Raw genomic sequence first — 25,797 nt, forward strand, 5'->3', positions numbered from 1 at the left:
TTGTCAAAAAAATCAAGTGCCCATAGGTGTGGGGTTCATTTCTGGGTCTTCAATTCTGTTCCATTGGTCTATCTGTCTGTCTCTGTACCAATACCATGCAGTTTTTTATCACTATTGCTCTGTAATACTGCTTGAGATCTGGGATAGTGATTCCCCCTGAAGTCCTTTTATTGTTGAGGATAGTTTTAGCTATCCTGGGTTTTTTGTTATTCCAGATGAATTTGCAAATTGTTCTGTCTAACTCTTTGAAGAATTGGATTGGTATTTTGAAGGGGATTGCATTGAATCTGTAGATCGCTTTTTGGTAGAATGGCCATTTTACTATATTAATCCTGCCAATCCATGAGCATGGGAGATCTTTCCATCTTCTGAGATCTTCTTCAATTTCTTTCTTCAGAGTCTTGAAGTTCTTATTGTACAGATCTTTCCCTTGCTTGGTTAAAGTCACACCGAGGTACTTTATATTATTTGGATCTATTATGAAGGGTGTTGTTTCCCTAATTTCTTTCTCGGCCTGTTTCTCTTTTTGTGTAGAGGAAGGCTACTGATTTATTTGAGTTAATTTTATACCCAGCCACTTTGCTGAAGTTGTTTATCAGCTTTAGTAGTTCTCTGGTGGAACTTTTGGGATCACTTAAATATACTATCATATCATCTGCAAATAGTGATATTTTGACTTCTTCTTTTCGATCTGTATCCCCTTGACCTCCTTTTTGTTGTCTGATTGCTCTGGCTAGAACTTCAAGAACTATATTGAATAAGTAGGAGAGAGTGGGCAGCCTTGTCTAGTCCCTGATTTTAGTGGGATTGCTTCAAGTTTCTCTCCATTTAGTTTAATGTTAGCAACTGGCTTGCTGTATATGGCTTTTACTATGTTTAGGTATGGGCCTTGAATTCCTATTCTTTCCAGGACTTTTATCATGAAGGGGTGTTGAATTTTGTCAAATGCTTTCTCAGCATCTAATGAAATGATCATGTGGTTTTGTTCTTTCAGTTTGTTTATATAATGGATCACGTTGATGGTTTTCCGTATATTAAACCATCCCTGCATGCCTGGGATGAAGCCTACTTGATCATGGTGAATGATTGTTTTAATGTGCTCTTGGATTCGGTTTGCCAGAATTGTATTGAGTATTTTTGCATCGATATTCATAAGGGAAATTGGTCTGAAGTTCTCTTTCTTTGTTGGGTCTTTGTGTGGTTTAGGTATAAGAGTAATTGTGGCTTCATAGAAGGAATTCTGTAGTGCTCCATCTGTTTCAATTTTGTGGAATAGTTTGGATAATATTGGTACGAGGTCTTCCATGAAGGTCTGATAGAATTCTGCACTAAACCCGTCTGGACCTGGGCTCTTTTTGGTTGGGAGACCTTTAATGACTTCTTCTATTTCCTTAGGAGTTATGGGGTTGTTTAACTGGCTTATCTGTTCCTGATTTAACTTCGGTACCTGGTATCTGTCTAGGAAATTGTCCATTTCCTGCAGATTTTCAAGTTTTGTTGAATATAGGCTTTTATAGTAACATCTGATGATTTTTTGAATTTCCTCTGAATCTGTAGTTATGTCTCCCTTTTCATTTCTGATTTTGTTAATTTGGACACACTCTCTGTGTCCTCTCGTTAGTCTGGCTAAGGGTTTATCTATCTTGTTGATTTTCTCAAAGAACCAACATTTGGTTCTGTTGATTCTTCTATGGTCCTTTTGTTTCTACTTGGTTGATTTCACTCTGAGTTTGATTATTTCCTGCCTTCTACTCCTCCTGGGTGTATTTGCTTCTTTTTGTTCTAGAGCTTTTAGGTGTGCTGTCAAGCTGCTGACATATGCTCTTTCCTGTTTCTTTCTGCAGGCACTCAGCGCTATGAGTTTTCCTCTTAGCACAGCTTTCATTGTGTCCCATAAGTTTGGGTATGTTGTATCTTCATTTTCATTAAATTCTAAAAAGTTTTTAATTTCTTTCTTTATTTCTTCCTTGACCAGGTTATCATTGAGTAGAGCATTGTTCAATTTCCACGTATATGTGGGCATTCTTCCCTTATTGTTATTGAAGACCAGTTTTAGGCCGTGGTGGTCTGATAGCACGCATGGGATTATTTCTATCTTTCTGTACCTGTTGAGGCCCATTTTTTGACCAATTATATGGTCAATTTTGGAGAAAGTACCATGAGGAGCTGAGAAGAAGGTATATCCTTTTGCTTTAGGATAGAATGTTCTATAAATATCTGTTAAGTCCATTTGGCTCATGACTTCTCTTAGTCTTTCTACGTCTCTGTTTAATTTCTGTTTCCATGATCTGTCCATTGATGAGAGTGGGGTGTTGAAATCTCCTACTATTATTGTGTGAGGTGTAATGTGTGTTTTGAGCTTTAGTAAGGTTTCTTTTACGTATGTAGGTGCCCTTGTATTTGGGGCATAGATATTTAGAATTGAGAGTTCATCTTGGTGGATTTTTCCTTTGATGAATATGAAGTGTCCTTCCTTATCTTTTTTGATGACTTTTAGTTGAAAATTGATTTTATCTGATATTAGAATGGCTACTCCAGCTTGCTTCTTCCGACCATTTGCTTGGAAAGTTGTTTTCCAGCCTTTCACTCTGAGGTAGTGTCTGTCTTTGTCTCTGAGGTGTGTTTCCTGTAGGCAGCAGAATGCAGGGTCCTCGTTGCGTATCCAGTTTGTTAATCTATGTCTTTTTATTGGGGAGTTGAGGCCATTGATGTTGAGAGATATTAAGGAATAGTGATTATTGCTTCCTGTTGTATTCATATTTGGATGTGAGGTTATGTTTGTGTGCTTTTCTTCTCTTTGTTTTGTTGCCAAGGCGATTAGTTTCTTGCTTCTTCTAGGGTATAGCTTGCCTCCTTATGTTGGGCTTTACCATTTATTATCCTTTGTAGTGCTGGATTTGTAGAAAGATATTGTGTAAATTTGGTTTTGTCATGGAATATCTTGGTTTCTCCATCTATGTTGATTGAGAGTTTTGCAGGATACAGTAACCTGGGCTGGCATTTGTGTTCTCTTAGGGTCTGTATGACATCAGTCCAGGATCTTCTGGCCTTCATAGTTTCTGGCGAAAAGTCTGGTGTGATTCTGATAGGTCTGCCTTTATATGTTACTTGACCTTTTTCCCTTACTGCTTTTAATATTCTTTCTTTATTTTGTGCGTTTGGTGTTTTGACTATTATGTGACGGGAGGTGTTTCTTTTCTGGTCCAATCTATTTGGAGTTCTGTAGGCTTCTTGTATGCCTATGGGTATCTCTTTTTTTAGGTTAGGAAGGTTTTCTTCTATGATTTTGTTGAAGATATTTACTGGTCCTTTGAGCTGGGAGTCTTCACTCTCTTCTATACCTATTATCCTTAGGTTTGATCTTCTCATTGAGTCCTGGATTTCCTGTATGTTTTGGACCAGTAGCTTTTTTCCGCTTTACATTATCATTGACAGTTGAGTTAATGATTTCTATGGAATCTTCTGCTCCTGAGATTCTCTCTTCCATCTCTTGTATTCTGTTGGTGATGCTTGTATCTACAGCTCCTTGTCTCTTCTTTTGGTTTTCTATATCCAGGGTTGTTTCCATGTGTTCTTTCTTGATTGCTTCTATTTCCATTTTTAATTCCTTCAACTGTTTGATTGTATTTTCCTGGAATTCTTTCAGGGATTTTTGTGACTCCTCTCTATGGGCTTCTACTTGTTTATTTATGTTTTCCTGGAATTCTTTTAGGAATTTTTGCGATTCCTCTCTGTAGGCTTCTACTTGTTTGTTTATGTTTTCCTGTGTTTCTCTAAGGGAGTTCTTCATGTCTTTCTTGAAGTCCTCCAACATCATGATCAAATATGATTTTGAAACTAGATCTTGCTTTTCTGGTGTGTTTGGATATTCCGTGTTTGCTTTGGTGGGAGAATTGGGCTCCGATGATGCCATGTAGTCTTGGTTTCTGTTGCTTGGGTTCCTGCGCTTGCCTCTCGCCATCAGATTATCTCTAGTGTTACTTTGTTCTGCTATTTCTGACAGTGGCTAGACTGTCTTATAAGCCTGTGTTTCAGGAGTGCTGTAGACCTGTTTTCCTGTTTTCTTTCAGCCAGTTATGGGGACAGAGTGTTCTGCTTTTGGGCGCGTAGTTTTTCCTCTCTACAGGTCTTCAGCTGTTCATGTGAGCCTGTGTCTTGAGTTCACCAGGCAAGTCGTTTGTAGCAGAAAAGTTTGTCTTACCTGTGGTTCCCAGGCTCAAGTTTGCTAGTGGGGAGTTGTCTATTAGCTCTCCACGGCCTCAGCAGCCAGGAGGACCTGCGCCACCCCATCCGGGAGGTTGCCGGCACCTGGGTTCCAGATAGCTTTTGTTTTCCTCTGGGGTCAGTACTGTGTGCAGCATGCAGTCTCTTCTGGTTTCCCAGGCGTGTCCGCCTCTCTGAAGGTTTAGCTCTCCCTCCCACGGGATTTGGGTGCAGAGAACTGTTTATCCGGTCGGTCCCTTCAGGTGCGGTGTCTCAGACGCAGTGGATCTGCTGCTCCTGTGCCCTCCTCTAACGGGTACCCAGAGGCCGTATACAGCCGTATACAGTTTCCTCAGGAACACAGTGCAGCCCAATCTTTTGTTTTTTAAGGTGCAGTGATTTTGCTCTCGAAATGTAACTTCAGGCAGTCTGTGCGGCTATGAGGCACAAACAGACATGCAATTCATCAGGAACTCTTCAGCCTTCAGAGTCGCAAAGGGCAATTCAAACACTCCATTCATTTATCTCCTCGCGCTCTTTAATCTTCTTTCCTCAACTCCTAAACTTCCCCCCTCCACTAACTGAATTTCTTATCCATGCTCTAGAATTTTTCCTTTCACAGATATTTAGGTATAAGATGAAATTATATTTAAATAAAAGAAAGCAATTCTAGGGTGATGACTCAAAATGTAAAGTGCTTGTTGTGCAAGACCTGAATTTAGCTCCCAGTTTTCATGTATATCTTGGGCATAAGAGGTAATTTGTAAACTCAGAGCACAGGAAGTGAAAGCAAGGGAATCCCCAAACAAATTAGCCAGCTAGGCTAGTAGGGTAAGTGAACACTAGGGTCAGTGAAAGATTCTATATCCTAGTAAAATGAGAACAACTCAACACAAGTGACTGAGCCTTGATCCTCAAATATGCACCTGAACTTTAGGTATTATTTCAGCTCATGACTATTTAAATCCTTAAAATAAACCTTAGAATGGTTTCTATGACCTGTGGCTCTTCATATAGTACACAGAAGCCCTTTGAACAACAAACACTTTTCCATCAATGAAGGAGGAGTTTGACACACTTGAAGGCCCTTTAAGCCATGATTCAAAATGGTTTTATAGACAATCTATTCAATGAGTAAAACACAGAAATAAGTAAACAGAGTGGCCTTGGGTCTGGTAAGATGGTTCACTTAGTACCGACAGCACTAGCCTCTCAAGCATGAACATCTGAGTTCAAACCCCGGCACGTACAATAACATGCAGAACATAGTGGTGCACAGTTGCAATCTGTCAAGGAAGAGACAGGTAGTTCACTGAGCTCAGTAACGAGCAAACTTTGTAAGTTTCATGAGTTTTTGTTACACGATATATAATTATTGTACTTAAATCCAACTGTTAGCAAAATATGACTGTTCAAATAGATGTTGCATTGGTCAGAGGCAGTTAGGTATATGTCCTGAAGTAATGCAGTTTGGGTGTGCCTATAAAAGCCTCCAGAGATAAGAATACTAAAGAATGGCGTGTTCTTGCTTATGTTAAGAGAAGTTGCTTAGAGAGGACTTATAGTCTTTGTTTTATGACTGGAGACATAGTGCGCTTAGTAGCATTGAGATACCAGTGTAAAAATGAAATGGTTCAACCCATACTAAGTAGACTTGGTGCCCACATCCCTCATGATGGTGACATGGTTCAACATGCCATAGGTGTAGCAGACTACTTTGATAGAAATTGGACCCTAGATCACTCTCTCCTCTCCCTCCCACATTCATTTTATCTTAGAAGAGTCTTTATAGAAGAATCTCCCTGGGTAAGATGTATGGATTTCCTCTTTGGGTTTATCGGAACATTAGAGAAGAAACTGCCAGGAAACAGGTAAAGCAATATTCTATTAAATAAAGCTAAACAACCCTCTTTGGTCTGAAGGAGATCAAGAGAAAGATAGACTAGGTTGGTCCAATGACAAAAATAGAAAGAGATTTCTAAAGAGATGGAAGTTTAGTTGTAGATTTAGGCTAGAAATAACTATTTTTGTATGTAGTTCAGAAAATAAAGTCACCTCCCTGAACTAGCAAGTTTTTACCTCAGTTTATGCCTCATATGGCTTTATTGGTATAAGTATTAGATAGTTGGAATAGTTACAAATTTCAAGCTATTGAGAAAGTCTTTCTCAATATAATAATAAGAAAGATAAAAATAGCAATTATTTGTATTATTTTATAATTTAAGAATCACTACTGCTACTGGTACAACCATTCTGGAAATCAGTCATGAGGTCCCTCAGAAAATAGGACATTGAACTACCTGAGGACACAGCTATACCTCTCTTGGGCATATACCCAAAAGATGCCCTAACATATAACAAAGACACGTGCTCCACTATATTCATTGTAGCCTTATTTATAATAGCCAGAAACTGGAAAGAACCCAGGTGCCCTTCAACAGAGGAATGGATACAGAAAATGTGGTACATCTACACAATGGAATATTGCTCAGCTATCAAGAACAATGACTTTATGAAATTCATAGGCTAATGGATGGAACTGGAAAATATCATCCTGAGTGAGGTAACCCAATCACAGAAAACACACATGGTATGCACTCATTGATAAGTGGCTATTAGCCCAAATGCTTGAATTACCTTAGATGTACAGAAAACATGAAACTCAAGAAGGATGACCAAAATGTGAATGCTCACTCCTTCTTTAAAAGGGGATCAAGAATTCCCTTGGCAGGGAATATGGAGGCAAAGTTTAGAACAGAGACAGAAGGAACATCCATTCACAGCCTGCCCCACATGTGGCCCATACATATACAGCCACCAAACTAGATAAGATGGATGTAGCAAAGAAGTGCAGGCCAACAGGAACCGGATGTAGATCTCTCCTGAGAGACACAACCAGATACAGCAAACACATAGGCGAATGCCAGCAGCAAACGACTGAACTGAGAATGGGACCCCCGTTGAAGGAATCAGAGAAAGGACTGGAAGAGCTAGAAGGGGCTCGAGACCCCATATGAACAACAATGCCAAGCAACCAGAGCTTCCAGGGACTAAGTCACTACCCAAAGACTATACATGGACTGACCCTGGGCTCCAACCTCATAGGTAGCAATGAATATCCTAGTAAGAGCACCAGTGGAAGGGGAAGCCCTTGGTCCTGCCAAGACTGAACACCTAGTGAATGCGATTGTTGGAGAGAGGATGTATGGGGGAGGATGGGAGGGGAAGCCCAGATAAAAGGGGAGGGAAAGAAGTTAGGAGGATATTGGCCCGGAAACTGGAAAGGGGAATAACAATCGAAATGAAAATAAGAAATACTCAAGTTAATAAAGATAAAAAAAAGAATCACTACTGCTATTAAAAATCATGGTGATAATAATTACAGAGCAATAGTGATAAAAACTGCATGGTATTGGTACAGAGACAGACAGATAGACCAATGGAACAGAATTGAAGACCCAGAAATGAATCCACACAACTATGGTCACTTGATTTTTGACAAAGGAGCCAAATCCATCCAATGGAAAAAAGATAGCATTTTCAGCAAATGGTGCTGGTTCAACTGGAGGTCAACATGTAGAAGAATGCAGATCGATCCATGCTTATCACCCTGTACAAAGCTTAAGTCCAAGTGGATCAAGGACCTCCACATCAAACCAGACACACTCAAACTAATAGAAGAAAAACTAGGGAAGCATCTGGAACACATGGGCACTGGAAAAATTTCCTGAACAAAACACCAATGGCTTATGCTCTAAGATCAAGAATGCGACAAATGGGATCTCATAAAACTGCAAAGCTTCTGTAAGGCAAAGGACACTGTGGTTAGGACAAACGGCAAACCAACAGATTGGGAAAAGATCTTTACCAATCCTACAACAGATAGAGGCCTTATATCCAAAATATACACAGAACTCAAAAAGTTAGACCGCAGGGAGACAAATAACCCTATTAAAAAATGGGGTTCAGAGCTAAACAAAGAATTCACAGCTGAGGAATGCCGAATGGCTGAGAAACACCTAAAGAAATGTTCAACATCTTTAGTCATCAGGGAAATGCAAATCAAAACAACCCTGAGATTTCACCTCACACCAGTGAGAATGGCTAAGATCAAAAACTCAGGTGACAGCAAATGCTGGCGAGGATGCGGAGAAAGAGGAACACTCCTCCATTGTTGGTGGGGTTGCAGACTGGTACAACCATTCTGGAAATCAGTCTGGAGGTTCCTCAGAAAATTGGACATTAAACTGCCTGAGGATCCAGCTATACCTCTCTTGGGCATATACCCAAAAGATGCCCTAACATATAAAAAAGACACGTGCTCCACTATGTTCATCGCAGCCTTATTTATAATAGCCAGAAGCTGCAAAGAACCCAGATGCCCTTCAACAGAGGAATGGATACAGAAAATGTGGTACATCTACACAATGGAATATTACTCAGCTATCAAAAACAACGAGTTTATGAAATTTGTAGGCAAATGGTTGGAACTGGAAAATATCCTGAGTGAGCTAACCCAATCACAGAAAGACATACATGGTATGCACTCATTGATAAGTGGCTATTAGCCCAAATGCCTGAATTACCCTAGATGCCTAGAACAAATGAAACTCAAGACGGATGATCAAAATGTGAATGCTTCACTCCTTCTTTCAAAGGGGAACAAGAATACCTTGGCAGGGAAGAGAGAGGCAAAGATTAAAACAGAGACTGAAGGAACATCCATTCAGAGCCTGCCCCACATGTGGCCCATATATATACAGCCACCCAATTGGACAAGATGGATGAAGCAAAGAAGTGCAGAAGTGTAGATCGCTCCTGAGAGACACAGCCAGAATACAGCAAATACAGAGGCGAATGTCAGCAGCAAACCACTGAACTGAGAATAGGACCCCCGTTGAAGGAATCAGAGAAAGAACTGGAAGAGCTTGAAGGGGCTCGAGACCCTATATGTACAACAATGCCAAGCCACCAGAGCTTCCAGGGACTAAGCCACTACCTAAAGACTATACATGGACTGACCCTGGACTCTGACCTCATAGGTAGCAATGAATATCCTAGTAAGAGCACCAGTGGAAGGGGAAGCCCTGGGTCCTGCTAATACTGAACCCCCAGTGAACTAGACTGTTGCGGGGAGGGCGGCAATGGGGGGAGGGTCGGGAGGGGAACACCCATAAGGAAGGGGAGGGGGGAGGGGGATGTTTGCCCGGGAACCGGGAAAGGGAATAACACTCGAAATGTATATAAGAAATATTCAAGTTAATAAAAAAATAATTACAACAATTACTAATAGTAGTAGTAGTAGTAGTAGTAGTAGAAGAAGAAGAAGAAGAAGAAGAAGAAGAAGAAGAAGAAGAAGAAGAAGAAGAAGAAGAAGAAGAAGAAGAAGAAGAAGAAGAAGAGGAAGAGTGGGTGGACAGTAAAGAATGGCACATGAAGCTGTTCTTTGACAGGCACACACATACTCATACAAAAACATGCATACATTTCACAATCAGAGGCACTTCTATGACTATAACACATATAACTCATATAACATATATAACACATATAACATCATGTGTCTAAAAGTAATGACATTATGCTCATATATGCCTACACCTGCAATATATAGCAGTTCCCCTTCTCCTCTTTTTCAGAGCTCTCACATTCACATGAAACAGAATTTGGGCTGAGCAAAGACACCTGAGGCTGGGGCACTATTGGATGAAAGACAAACATGATTCTTGTGCTACTGGGCATTCATAATATGACAGGATACTAAAGGTGACTGTCACTCATTTACCACAGTTCCAGTTCAAGGACTAACACAGCTCCAGAAGAAAACTAAGTGGGAAATTTACCAAATACCCAGCATGATTTTGAAAAGATGAAAATTCCATAGGATATGGCTATAAAAATGGTGCACTTATTGCTCTTTTGGGTGGCTGAAGGTGAGTTCCTAGCATCTACATCTTGCAGCTTATAATTCTCTGTAGCCAGCTCCATTGTATCCCATGCCTATTTTTTGCTTCTACAGACAAGTTACACATATGCAAACAAACACTAAAGTACTTGAATAGCATTCATGAGATCCTAGATATTTGTCCCTTGGACACAGGCATACATACACAGCCATACACACAAACATTCACACACACACTCACACACACACACACACACACACACACACACACACACCACACATAAATACAATCACAGTGGTCACATATGCAGAGATGGTAGCTATAACAAAGAATTTAGTTATAATTGTGAGATATTTTGTTGCAGGCACATGACTAATATTAATAGAAGATGCTGTCTGTTCTCTAAAAAAGGAAGTAAGGATACTTCTCACAGTGGAGGGTGTTTAAGAGACACAGAACTGTCTCTTGTTTTCTTTCTGATAATGACAATTAATATGCTACCAATGTCTAGACAAACATGATTTAGTAATCCTATTCTGTTTCGTTTTGTCTTTTTAAGTATGTGTTTAAATAAAATACTATCAACTGGTGAACACAGGCAGGCCTGACTGCTTACAGCCCTCAGGTAGTGACACCTGCATTTATAGAAGACCTCTTAGGAATTGTTTCAGATCTGAGGATTATGTTTATGGCTATAATCCCAGCTCTCAAGAGGCCAAGGCAGGAAAATGGTCATGAATTTAACCAGTCTTAGCTAAGAGAAAAACCATGTCAAAGAAAGGAAGAACTGAGAAGAAAGGAAAGGGACAGAAAGAAGAGAAAGTAAGGGAATAGAAAAGCAGAGGAGAAAGTAAAGTAACAGTAAGAAATATTTAAAATACTGATATCATGATAAAAAGATTAATAAAATTTTGTCAACTTAATTTTATTCCAAGCTTCTTAGTCACTCAAATCTATGGAAAATAAAAGGCAGCAGTAAGAATTGAAGGAGCAGAAGGTACAGAAATATTCTAGAATAGTTTGTCCCATGCTGGAATGAACACAATCAGTATAAAAACTGATGATCAAGCAGTTAAGGAGAATGTCAGAATGAGATGCTACCCTCTAGCTTCTGCTTAGGTTACAATATCTGTAGGAGCCCCTCCTTTGCACAGATATCTCCAACCTTCCTACTGAGATATTGTCTTAGGTACCCAGCTAACTGATTTCCAGGTGCCATTGTCTCTCCCTGGCTAAAGTAAGTTTATATCAAAAGAGAGAATTGGTGATCTCACTGCCTGATTCTAATTTGGAACTGGAGATTCTCATTGCAAACAGGCTTGTGTTGTGAAACATCTTCCAGTCTCAGAAAATCGGGCAAGGCTCCTATTTCTTTTTTTCTTTCTTTCTTTTTTTTTTTTTTTTTTTTTGGTTTTTTTTCTGGAGCTGGGGACCCGAACCCAGGGCCTTGTGCTTCCTAGGCAAGCGCTCTACCACTGAGCTAAATCCCCAACCTCAAGGCTCCTATTTCTTAGCTATATAAACTCTTGTTTCCTCTCCAGAGTTTTTCCATGCAGATATTTGTCTATATGTCCATTTATCCATGGCACTAATAGCCAAAGATCTTTCTAATTTTCCCTGTTGAAGCTACACTTATAAAAGTACACTTGTTTCCACCAGTGAGGACTTTCTGCATGTTGTAAGTATTTTACCAATTGACTTACAATCCTAGTTCTGAAGCTGTTTAAAACACATTAAGTCAAAATCACAAAACTTCAGTCAGTTTATATGGAGTTTGCAGACATGGTGACACTACCGTTATGGGGTCCTCAGTGTTCTCACCTAACATATGAGGCTAACCACCTCATAAAATCTGATTCCCTGATTCTTTCCAGTCCTGTTTTCATATATAAATGACTAAAAATGAAAAGCAAATTCCAAATACCTCCATGGAGAGTCAGTGACAAGAATTGTCCAATAACAATGGTGTGTATGTGTGATTGTGTGTGTGTGTGTGTGTGTGTGTGTGTTGTGTCATGTATGGTGCATAGCCTGTATGTGTGTGTTCTGTAGAATGCTTGTGTGTTAAATGGAAAAATAGACAGTCAAGAGCTCTAAGCTTTTTAATTCATCCCTAGACTTGGAAAGCTGACATTTTATTCATGTAAAAGAACCAAATTCATTATGTAAACAAAATTGTCATGGTAGAGGTATATGATATGACCATCTAATATATTCAAGTGAAAGAGAAGACTTAAAGTTTCACGTGATAATGTTAAAGATTATTGCTTATAAAGTGTTTCATAAGAAAGAGAGAGCCATAAACCTTCTTGTTGGGGATAGTAAGACCTCTATGACTATTTCTGATCTGATCCCACAGGGGAACTTAACTTCTTCCCTTAATTGTTGAGATATGGATCACATTTGGGTAGTTTGACCCTTGGCCAGCAGCTCCAGAATTTCCTGTTGACAGAATTTCTGAAAGCACAGCTTAAAGAACCTATCAACTCAAAGGTTTATCACTACAAACATATCACATCGGAAACACAGAGATCCTACCTAAACCATAATTAAATAAAATGACTTGACTGCTTCAGTAAATGGCCAATAATCTCAGCTTAGTACAGCTTCCAGGTCTTTTCAGAAGTGATTAATGCTTTTCATTTTTCTCCTGTGAGATAAGATCAAAGTCAAAGACGTGTAGAAGGGAAACAAAATCCATTTGCTAAATTCCCTTCACTGAGGAAATAGTAATGCTCGGAGGCTAAGGGAGACTTTAACCACCTTGGCTCCTTGGCTGGGCTGCCAAACCTTTATTTACAGAACAACTACATTTGGGTTGCAGTTTTTACTTTATTTTTATGTTTTAAGAAGTTGTTTTGTCACTAATAGACCTCACTACACTTGTATTTCTTGGGCATGGATCACAGATATCCTGGGTTCTGACTTTCATTTGGACAATCATTGCATGTGATATACATTCACCAGCTATATACTTTCTTCCTGTATAGTCATTCTTGAATATATTCAACTCTGGTTTTATACATTGGAAGTAACATATTTTGTACATGTTCAATGCATAATGGATTTTATGTAGTTTACAGGAGATTCAAACATTTTAAATGACTTGCAGGAAGAATTCTTCCTCCATTTGAAATTGTTCAGCAGTTTTGACTGTAAGGAGATAGCTTGTTGAATAGAAAAACACTAAATTAAATAATCCTTCTTGGATGTATGAGGAAGTCTTAGAAGACAAAGAATTAAACAAAATTTACATGTCTCATGAAATTCTGGACAGCGCCAATATTCATCGTGTCCCTCCTAGATATTATATCAACTATAATTTTTAAGTGAGATAAGACTCTGAAATCAGGTGAGCTGTCTGAGAGATGAAATTTTAATTTTCAGGGCTTTACTGCTAATGAGTAATCCGTATTGCTATTAAGTGGCCTCTCAGTCACAGTAGTTGTAAGTAACCCAATATATCCAATGGTTCATTGAGGTAGACTCGAGTGCACTCCTTGTTCGGGAGGTCATAAGTGCCATGCCTATAGTGAACTGATATTTATTGACATCATCTCAGAAAATGACAGTTACCTCCACAGAATGTGCAATCCAGCAGACGAGAATTTCAATGAAAGAAGATTTCAACAACTTAGATTTCACCTTCAGGAAAATAAGAGAAAAATCCCTAACAGCAGTGTAGAAAGCTAGATGTCACAAGACACAAGGTATTTGTTAATTCTTGTGACTAGAGCAAAAATGAGTATATAGACTATGTTAAGAAAATCTAATCAGACCTCAGAGATTAAAGGAAGAATGCTGCGCCCTTTCAGTAACATCCAGGGCTCCTCTACAACACTCCTCCTTCTGATGACGAGTGATGAAAGGTATCCTGATTCCTGATCGAGTTAGGTTCAAAATCCTTGAACAAGATCTGTGGTTTTAAATTGACCAAACATCACACTTTGATAGGTATTTATTGATTCAGCAATTATAAACAATGCCCTTAGAATTGAAAAAGGATATGTGAATCTTAATCCCTAATCTTTAAGATTTTAAATCTAATTTAAAGTAGATGGCTATGTGTTTGCATTTGTATATGTGCATGCAACAAACATGGTGCTTAGATATTTAGAAGCAGCAGTGGTTTTGTATTGGATCGAGACAGGAAGGAGAAAAATGAATGTAGGTAACTAAAACAGACTGCTAAAATGTTATACTGTTATGGAAAATACTTCTTTAGAGGGGCTGTGAAGCATCTCAGTCTGTACAGCGCTTGCTCAGGACTCGATTCCTAGCATTGTAAAATTATCTTATGTCACTAATCCCATCAATAAGAATGAGTCTGTAATCACATCACTGAGAAGCCAGAAGACAAAGGATCAGAAGTTCAAGGTCATCTTTACCTGCAAAGTGAGCCTGAGCTGAAAATCCAGTTGACGAAACAAGAGAATTCTCAGGCTCTAGTGACACAATTTTGTGATTTATTGTGGCAGTCTTCTGCTGTACACATGAAATCTAACAAGGCTATAGAACAAACATACATACATGCACACACCCAAAGGGAGTATGGTAAGAGAAGCTTATATCAATTTGCAATCCCACCAGCAACATAGGAGTGTACCCCCTTTTTCACATCCTGGCCAGCATGTATTGTCATCTGAGTTTTTGACTTTAGCTATTCTGATTGGTATAAAGTGGAATCTCAGATTCATTTTGACTTTAATCTCCTTGATCACTAAGGACTTTGAACATTTCTTTAAGTGCTTCTCAGCCATTTGAGACTCCTCTGTTGTAAATTTTGTTTAGTCCTATAGCCTACTTTTTATTGGGTTGTTTGGTATCCTGGTGGTTAGTTTTTTGAGTTCTTTATATATTTTGAATCTTAGCCTTCTATAGGTTGTGAGGTTTGTGAAGATCTTTTTCCCAATCTGTAGGTTGTTGATTTGTCCTATTGATTATGTCCTTTCCCATAGAGAACCTTTTGAGTTTCATGAGGTCTCATTTATCAGTTCTTGATCTTAGAGTCTAACTGGTAGTACCACTTTAGACATCAATATGGAGGTTCCTCAGAAAATTGGAAATACATCTACCTGAAGATTCAGTTATGGCACTATTGGGCACATACCCAAAAGATGCCCCACCATGACACAGGGGCACATATTCTTTGTGCCCTTATTTGTGATAGCCAGAAGCTGGAAACAAACCAGAAGTCTCCCAACAGAAGAATGGATAGAGAAAATATGGTTCGTTAACACAATGGAATACTACTCAGCTATTAAGAGCGACGACATCTTGAATTTTTGAGGCAAATGGATGGAAGTAGAAAATATTATCCTCAGTAAGGTAACACAGACCCAAAAGGACATGCACGGTACATAGTCACTAATAAGTGAATATTAGCCAAAAAAGTACAGAATACCCAGGCTACAGTCCACAGAACCCAAGAAGGTTAAAAGGTAGAATGGCCCCAGTGAGAATGCCTCATTCCCACTTGGGAGGGAGAAGAAAGCAATCAGGTGGGGGCAACTGGATGGAAAATCAGACACGGATGGGAAGAGAGGAACATGATACAGTAGTAGGGGGACAAGACTGAAGCCCTGAGGGCCAGAAGAAGAATGAAAACAGGAAACCTCGGGAAATTCGAGATGGAGGAACCCTCTTGAATGTACCAGAGACTTGGCAGGTAAGAGATTCTCAGAACTCAAAGGGACAGACCTTAGATGAAATACCCTACAGTGAGGAGAGAGGAAACTTGTAGAGACCACCTCCAATAGAAAGACAGAAGATCAAGTGGAGGGATGTGGTTGCCATCCCACAGTCAAAAGCTCTGATCCAGAATTGTTCCTGTCTGAAAGAACTGCAGGGACAAAAATGGAGAAGAGCCTGAGGGAAAGGAGGTCAAATGATAGGCACAAATTGGATCCTGCTCCAGGGTAAGCCCGAAGGCCTGACACTATTACTGAGGTTATGGTTTGCTTACAAACAGAAGCCTATCATGACTGCAATCTGAAAGGCCCACCCAATAAGCAGCTGAATGAGTCAGATGCAGAAATTTACACCCAGCAAATGGACAGAAGCCAGTGACCCCTATGGTCTAATTAGGATAAAGGTGGAAGAAGCTGAGCAACCCTATAGGAAGACCAGCAGTCTCAACTAATGTGAACCCTCAAGATCTCTCAGACACAGAGCCACCAACCAGGCAGCATACACAGCTGATATGAGGCCCCCAATACCAGAGTACTGTCTGGTCTGGACTCAATGCTAGAAGATGCACCTAACCCTCAAGAGACTTGTGTTCCCAAAGAGAGGGGAGGTCTGGTGGGGTGAAGGTGGGGTTTTGGGACATCCTCTTGAAAATGGGTTAAGGAGGTATGGGATGAGTAAGAGTTAGAGGGTGGACCAGGAGGGGTATTAAGACTGTGCTGTAAAAAAAAAAAGATTAAAGAACAAAAATAAAAAAAAAGTGTATCAACTAACATAATTTTGTTAAGCATTTTACAATTTTTGTTAAGCTTCTTCCACCTTTTCCCTAATTCAACCATAGGGGTCACTGGCTTCTGTTCATTGGCTGGGTGTAAATCTCTGCATCTGACTCTTTCAGCTGCTTGTTGGCTGGGCCTTTCAGACTGCAGTCATGATAAACTCCTGTTTGTAAGCAAACCACAGCATCTGTAATAGTGTGAGGCCTTAGGCCCTTCCCTTGAGCAGGACCCCTCTGTATAATGTATAAGGACTGGACCTTATACATTATAGAGATATCAAATCATCACACCGTGAACTTTAATATACAATTAATTTTGCTATTTATGCTTCAGTAATACCATTGAGGAAATAACTGAGCTAATAAGAATCATGCACAATTATTTCTGTGTACATTATTGGAGCTATGAGTATCTCTAGACAGAGACATATAGAAGATGCCTCTGTATAGAGTGAGGATGTGGGAGGAAAATTTCTAATGAATTTATGGAATGGACATGGCATTCTATCATTTGCTGAAGCAATGATACCTTGGTAATGGGGAAAAGGCTAATTCCTCTGTTCAATCTGGCTGACGTAGTATGAGGTGAAGCAGTAAGTACTTCTCCATATATAGGAAGTTTATCCTTTATTTTTTTTTCAGTTAAATGCCACATAAGCTTGCAACATGACTGAATTCTTAGACTCACCATTCAGTACTAACGGAGAAAATCTTCAATACCTTTGTGGCTATCAGAGTTTCCAGAATTCTGTAGCTTTATAAATATTTCCTCTAGAGATGGGGTATGGTTGATGTCTGTCCATTCATCAGATGAAAGGGGCTATTTAAAGCACTCATTGTAGGAAAAGGATCCTCAGGCTCTTAGTAATTTTGAACATTGATAATTTATAAGTCCAGTCTGAGGAGAACAATAAATCCTTTTTCTGCAAGGTTCTCTGTTAATTAATACTAAATGCTTTCTTTTTAGCTTGCTAAATTTTATACTTTCTTGTATATTCACAGGAAAAATTTGTCCTTCACAACATTATCATACTTTTATGTTTTATAATGATATAATTGTAACATATGTCCATGCAATCCATATGTTGGACACATAGTTGCAAACACCCATACATATTCATTAATTTAGTCAATTTCACATACATTTTAAGCTCTTCGAGTTCTTTCATTATGGGCTTACATTCCCAAAGGGGATGCAAACTAATTTTAAAGGTATTTTTTATTATTTTTTTCAGTTATTGTGTATGTTGTTTTGTATTTTTGTGTGTGTGTGTGTGTGTGTGTGTGTGTGCGGATATTGCATGGATGTGACATGCCTGTGCACTCCAGCGATGGCATCACAGCCACTGAAAGTGGCATGACAAATGCTTGTAAGCCACTCATTATAACAGTTGGTGTCTTCATGAAGAACAAACAGTTATTTTTAATCATTACACCTTCTTTTCAGCCCCTCAACTATGATTTTTGGTATATTGAGGCAGGGTCTCTTACTGAACTAAGAACTCATTGGTTTGGTTAGATTATATGGATAACAAAGTGTGAAGATCCTACTGATTCCATTTATATCTCAGAATGCATGGGTTATTATGTACACTGCAATCCTGGATAATTATATGGGTAATGGACCCAGGTCCTCATGTTTCACAAGTAAGTCAATTGAGTCCTCTTCTCAAACCATCAACTCTTTATAATAGAATTCCTACCAGGTTAGAGCAATCATGTGTGAAGTTTCTTGCTTAATGACTAACATTTAAGATGTAATCTTAAATAGTTACAGAAGCATTAACTGTTCAGTAGCCAGTCTAAAGTATTAGCTTGTAGTTCTGATTGCATTCCAACATCTTCCAGAAACTACTTGTACATTCATTCAATCAATATGCAGATAAAATATCTGTGGTATGTGTTGGGCAATATCACTAGCTCATGTGTCTCAGGTGATATACACAGACACACAGACACACAGACACACAGACACACAGACACACAGACACACAGACACACAGACACACAGACACAGACACACACACACATACACACACTTGGGGAGAGAGAGAGAGAGAGAGAGAGAGAGAACGCCTGGGTATGCCAAACCCTAAGGGAAGATGAGACTCTGTGAATGGAGAGTCCCGACAGAACATTTCACACTGGACTAGAAAGGGAGTCTTCCCAGTTTGGCCTCTTATCAAAGAGAGGTAAGGAGTTGTCTCCTCTCTCACACAAACTGGTCTGATGTATAATACCCAGGCTCCCCACCAAGCCAGAAAAAGGACAGGTATGATTAATCATTGCAAAGACACTGTCTACAGTCACTATCTGTCTAATACGGACATAACGGTAATAAAGTGAAACCCTCATCTTCCCCATAGGAGAATAAGGAGTTCCTAGATAGTGTGGACCTGGTATCACACGCTTTGTGTAGAGGTCAGACTAATTGTCTTGGGAAGCACTTCTCAGGCTGTATTAAATTGCCTGAACAAGCGACTTTTTTTCCTGAAGTAAAACTGGGGTTTCACTGCTTAATTCCTAGTGTTCTGTCCAGCAGTGGGAAAGCTCTTCTCAATTCGAGTTTCTAGTATGGCTCTCTGGGAAATAGTATAAGACAGGTATCATCCAGAGATGCCAAAGATAAAATCTGAGCTTAGCAAGTGGCTTGATGATGCCCATAGAACACCACAGTGTCATAGCTGGCATGTGACCACTTACTGTTTAGTTTAAAAAATATTTTTTGCTGTTTCATGATTCCTGAATTCAGTTGAATTGGGTTTGAACCCAAGTATTTTCTATTTCCTGCTATATGTTGACAAACTATGTCATTTCCATGAAGGTCAGCAACTTTATCTGATGGGAAAATGTAAAATACATACCTTACATTAGTTGTGCTATGGATTATTATGGTAATATACATAAAACATAAAATTAGATACTAATTCATAAGACTACGCAAAGACCATTATTAAAATATATATTACATCAATAGTCTCTTCTCTGTGCTATAATGAGATATTTTTCCTTTTATAATAGTATAGCCCTTTGATATACAAGGGACTCAGTTACAGAAACTTTTGCATAACATCCACAGATATTTGAGATTTGATATAAAATTACAGAATAGTGATTCTCTTCTCAAAAGACAATATGTTGTTAATGCTAAATAAATAACTGCTGTCCAGTATACCTTGGGAACGATGACAAGTAATACACTCATGTGCAGTCTAGAAGCAATTTTTCTATTGTTTCCACCAAAAAATAGAGACATCTGCATTCTTAGATGGCTTCTTCAAATAAATTATGACTGATTTTTGTTTATGGATAATGTTATAACAGTGGTCTTACAACTCATAGCATGAAATATACTACAAATAAATAAACAAATTTATAAATCTGAAATGATGGAGATTCAAAGACATAAAGTGTTAACAAACTAAATCCATCAAGGATTCAAATATCAATAATTCAAAAACTAATATGTATTTCAGAATGCAAAGGTAAATCAAAATAGGAAAAATATATTATGATGGTCAGCCTAATACACCTATGTGATGCACATTTGAGAAGGGATGGCATAAATGAGAAAAAGCCAATGGATGTGCTACACTTACATACAGAATTTTATGTACATTTGTATATGTGTGTGCACAAAAATGTGTGTGTTTTAATATATGTGGTTATAATGTACTTGTTTTGGTTTGAATTTTTTTATTAATCATTCCATTTTTTACATCTCAAATGCTATTCCATTTCTAGATCATCCCTTTACCAACCATATCTCACATCTGCCCTTCCCCTCCCCTTTGCCTGTATGAGGGTGCTCATCCACCCACCCACCCACCTTCTCCTGCACCATTGCTCTTGCATCTCCCTATGCTGGGGCATCAAATCTCCCTGAGACCAAGGGCCTCCCCTTCCATTGCTGTCAGGAAAGGGCATCCTCTGCTACATATGTATTGTTCCAGGTACACTCCTTGGTTGTTGGTCTAATCTCTGGGAGAACTGCATGGTCAGGCCAGCCTATGTAGTTCTTCCAATGGGGTTGCAATCCTCCAATGCTCCTTCAGTCCTTCCGCCAGCTCCCTGACCATGTTCCCTGAGCTCAGTCTGATGGTTGGTTCCAAGCATCCACATCTGCATTGGTCAGTTGCTGGCCAGACCTCCCAGGCACCACCACACTAGGATCCTTTCCGCAAGTTCCTCTTGACTACAGCAACAGTGTCAGGTTTGGTGTCTGCAGACATGATTTATCCTCTGTTGGAGCAGTTCCTGGATGGCCCTCCCGTCTCTGTTTCATTTTTTTGTCCCATTCTTCCTTTGGACAGGAACATTTCTGGGATAAAAACTTTAAGAAGGGTCATTGGTCCCATCCCTCAACTTGGAACCGTGCCTAACTACTGGAGGTGATCTCTATGGCTTCTATCTCTCTTTGCATTTCAGCTATAGCCATCCCCATTGTGTCCTGGAAGCCTCACATTTCCCTGGTGTCCAGGATTCTCCAATGGCTATCCACAGTTCTCATAGCCTCTGGTACATATTTTTCTTAGATTTCCTGACCCTCTGAATCTCTCTGTCATCCCCTCCAGCTCCTGACACATGCACTTGTTTATGTGCAAAAAGGTCTGCAGTTTATATCAATGTTGCATTATGTAGCCTTAACCATCAAACTGACACAGCCTGGAGTCACCTAAGGAAAGATTCTTGAGTGACTGACTAGATTGTGCTTAAGGGCATGTCTAAGGTGATTTTCTTGGTTGTTAATAGATATAGGAATTACAGCATACTGTGGACAATATCATCAATTGAGCAGGTGGTCCCAGACTGTACTATAAATTTTCTTAAACCTGTAACCAAATTATCAGGCATCATTTCATTCCTCCAGGGTTTCTTCCTTGGCAGTAAGTGAGAATTTTGGTTAGAAGTAATGCAGCAGCAAGCAGGCCAACTTCAGATTCTTGTCTGAATTCAGGTCCAGGCTTTCTTTAATGATGGATTGTAGTCTAGAAACTTGAATAAAACCTTCCTTCCCTAACTTGCATTTGGTCTGAGTACTTTAATCACAAGAACAAAAGAGAAATTTTAACAGGAATTCATTCCTCAGTTGCTCTTCATCTTAAATGTTGGAGCAAGCTTTCCTGTAGACTGGAAATTCACTATTTGACTAGTCTTTCTAGCCAGCTTCTTTGGGGCATGGCCTGTTCCTGCATCCTGAATGATGGAATTGCAGGCAGCTGCCACACCTACCGGGCATTTACATGGGTTGTAGGGATTTGAATTCTTGCCCTTATGCTTTTGAAGCAAGTATTTTTCCCATTGAGCCATCTCCCTAGCCCTAACAATCAACAAATCAAGAATCAGTTTGTAAGAATAATCAGATTTCAGAATTTTTTGTTAGTCTTTAAAGAAAGAGATAATTTAGCTTTATATATCACAAGATCAATATCAAAATATAGATAAATATCCAACATTATATTGGTTAAGTTCATTTTGCATTACAGACTAGTCAAGGATAAATATTCTAGTTTTAACAGATCAGTTATTTACACAGTATCTGTTAAGATTACATTTTGCATTCTTACTTTTAATTATTTGTAATGTATACCTTAAAATATTAATATTAATCTCAAAGTAAAACTACATGTACTGAAGTATTTTAGTAAACATTTCACTAACATGTCATGAAGGACACTTTGGTAGCTATTTATACTGACACATAAAATGTGCATAATAAAACAAACATTAAAACATTAACCTCTAGCAATAGTTCTCATGATGACAAAAAAAAAACAAAAAAAACAAAACAAAAAAAAAAAACAACCCAGAAATTCACAGGATTTGGGATAGTTCAATGTATGAAGTAGTTGCACACAATCATGAGGACCTGAGGTTGATCCCACAGAAACCATGATAAAATTTAAACAGGCATTGTGGTGCATGTTTTTAATCACAGAAATGGAAGGCAGAGACAGGAATCCAGGCAATCTAACCTTTAAGCTCCAGGTTAATGAGACACCCTTTCTCATAAAAATATACAGCACCTAAGTAATATCTTTCAAGGTTGTCCTTTACCCCTTCCACAACATACAATTGCAGACATGAAAGTATACATACACATTCACATCTTTTTGTACACAAGTTCACATAAACAAAGAATTTCACAGGATGGCTAGTACCCCCATAAAAGAGCATGTTCATAGCTTTCATAAAGCCCTTGGTTCCAGAGTCAGTACCTTAAATAACAAAAGCAGCAGCAGTAGCAGCAGCATAAACAAACAATAACAACAACGAAACACAAAGAAATCATTGCTGGATCATAGAGTTGGAGGAATGTGTTGACTATTACACGTGGGGAAGTACTTTTGATATAGTCTTAACGTCCCAGATTTCCTTCTGGATTATGACTTTGGATATGACCACTGTATAAATAGATCACATTTTCTCTCCTAAGCACTTATGATATCCTCATCTAACACATAGATTGTTGGTTTAGTCACAGTTCTTACCCATTCTCCAGTTGAGGTGAGCTGGGCTGGAACTTCCAGTGACATCTGAGGAGCTGGAGAAAGCTCTCAGTGAGAGAAAGGAGGCCAAAGGGTCATCACAGTTGTCTGAAAAGATGGCAAGGGTAGAAAAGGTCAGATTCTAAGGGTAAGAAAAATTTTACAAAGAGGGAACTTAATAGTATAGGCATTGTCTCTTAACAACTTACTCTAGAAAGGATAAAGAACTATTTCCTCCAGAAATTTCATCCAAGAACTCTTCAATAAGTGACTCTGTCATAGGTATTCTGATACATCAGCACAAGAAATGTTTGGTGACTTCGTCATCAAAGAGTTGTGGTAATGTATGTTTTTATTTATTTATTTTTTGGATCTTCCAAAAGGCAGTCCATGTTTTAATGGGTCCATAGCACTGAATCTACTGAACATTGCAGGTGTATGGAAAGAGTAAGCTGGTGAATGGTAAAGGAAGGGACAACTGAAAGGACAAATCAATCAACCAGTTATCTAACCTCACAAAGCCACCGTTTTTTTTCTCATTTTTTTTGTATTGCAATTGATTCTCTGGGACATTGAAAATTGACTCCATAATATCTAGACAGACCTTATAGAAAACATATATGAAGTGTGGCATTCAAGGCAAATTTTTTGGCATATGGGTTCTTGGGAAGAATTGATCTGAAATTTGAAAATAATATTTATATAGGATTATTATTTATCCAGGCAATTCTTACAAAGCTGTGGTTCAGGTAATTGCAAGAAAAACAATTACAAATGTGTGACTTAAATTCCTGTCTTTTGAGTATATTGAAAAATCACCTAATATACTGTGTTTCAGGTTTATCACAAATGCTAATATCTAAAAATATGTGACAAGAATGAAACAGGAATATCCCAACTGGAAAGAAAAATATCAGAATCCAATTAATGGCAACTAGGAGGCTCTGTGGTTTGGGTCATGCCAGCATGAAAACATGGGACACATATAGCTGCTTTACTCCTAACACTGGATGATGCTAAAAAGCTGCATGTGTACTACAAAACACTTGTTTGATTCATTTACCAAACAACAAAAATAAATACTATGGTTTTGTATTTAAATAAATGCCTGTCTCCTTTCTTCATCATAAGGTCCAAGGACAAATGGCTTCATAATGAGGAGACAAAAAGACAACAGTTGTCTAAAGTGCAGCACAAAAAACCCCACTTTCTGGGTCTGCTCTCCATCTTCACATTACTACAACATGTAAACTTGTGATTTTGCATCACCCTCTGGGCAGTCAGGGCCAGACTCTTTACTACAGCAAGACAGTGGACTAATACACAAAGCTGAGGTCAGCTAGCCACAAATCTTACATTTTAAAAAAAGGTGCTGGCATGTGTCTCTGTGGCAAAACAGGTGATTAGCCAGTACGAAACCAATGGGTCAATCCCCAACACCAATTCCAATAATTGCTCTAAATTATACACAATTGCATGTAAAACTGTAGGGGGCATGGGCCTTAAAGAAATACAGGAAAACAGGTTAAACAAGTAGAAACCCTTAAAAGGAATCATAGAAATCTCTTAAAATATTAGAGGAAAACATAGCCAAACAAGTAAAGGAACTGAACAAAACCACTCAGGATCTAAAAATGGAAAGAGAAACAGTAAAGAAATCCCAAACAGAGACAACCTCGGAGACAGAAAACCTAGGAAAGAGATCAGGAGTCATAGATACAAGTATCACCAACAGAATACAAGTGATAGAAAAGGGAATCTCAGGGGCAGAAGATACCATAGAAAACATTAACACAACTGTCAAAGATAATGTAAAATGCAAAAAACTCCTAACTCAAAACATCCAGGAAGTCCAGGATAGAATGAGAAGATCAAAACTAAGGATAGTAAGTAGAGAAGAGAGCAAAGATTCTCATATTAAAGGGCCAGTAAATATCTTCAGTAAAATTATAGAAGAAAATTCCGTAAGCTAAAGAAAGAAATGCCCACAAATATTCACAAAGCCTACAGAACTCCAATTAGATTGGACCAGAATAGAAATTCCTCCCATCAAATTATAGTCAAAACACCAATTGCACAGAACATCAAAATAATATTAAAAGCAGTAAGCGAAAAGGTCAAGAAACATGAAAGCAGACCTATCAGAATCACACCAGAATTCTCAACAGAGACACTGAAAGCTTGAAGATCCTGGACAGGTATCATACAGACCCCAAGAGAACACAAATGTCAGGCCAGGCTACTATATCCAGCAAAACTCTCAACTAACATAGATGGAAAAATGAAGATATTCCTTGACAAAACCAAATTTACACAATATCTTTCCACAAATCCAGCCCTATAAGGGATAACAGATAGAAACTCCAATACAAGAAAGGAATCTATACCCTAGAAAAAGCAAGAAACAAAAAGAAGAAACACATACATAATTCCACCTCTAACAACAAAAATAAGAGAAAACAGCAATCGCTATTACTTAATATCTCTTAACCTCAATGGACACAATTTCCCAATAAAAAAGGCATAGTCTAACAAACAGGATTTATAAAGATTACCCAGCATTTTGCTGTATACAGGCAACACACCTCACAGACAAAGACAGGCACTACTTCAGAGTAAAAGGCTGGAAAACAAGTTTCCAAGCAAATGGTCCAAAGAAAGAACCCGGAGTAGCCATTCTAATATCAAATAATTTCGACTTTCAACCAAAAATCATCAAAAAGATAACTAAGGA

The 25,797-nt window shown here is 38.7% G+C and overlaps 1 protein-coding gene across 1 annotated transcript in view; it reads right to left on the bottom strand.

Annotated features, from left to right (window-relative positions):
- LOC116911743 (contactin-associated protein like 5-3) overlaps positions 1 to 25,797 on the bottom strand; it is an 820,968-nt gene that overhangs the window by 624,431 nt on the left and 170,740 nt on the right. The window contains exon 2 of the mRNA XM_032915729.1: positions 23,067 to 23,171. Coding sequence (XP_032771620.1) covers positions 23,067 to 23,171 — 105 coding nt within the window. The remainder of the gene's footprint in view (positions 1 to 23,066; positions 23,172 to 25,797) is intronic.

The sequence above is a fragment of the Rattus rattus genome, chromosome 10 (assembly GCF_011064425.1).
Source record: "Rattus rattus isolate New Zealand chromosome 10, Rrattus_CSIRO_v1, whole genome shotgun sequence".
In the NCBI taxonomy this organism is placed as follows: domain Eukaryota; kingdom Metazoa; phylum Chordata; class Mammalia; order Rodentia; family Muridae; genus Rattus; species Rattus rattus.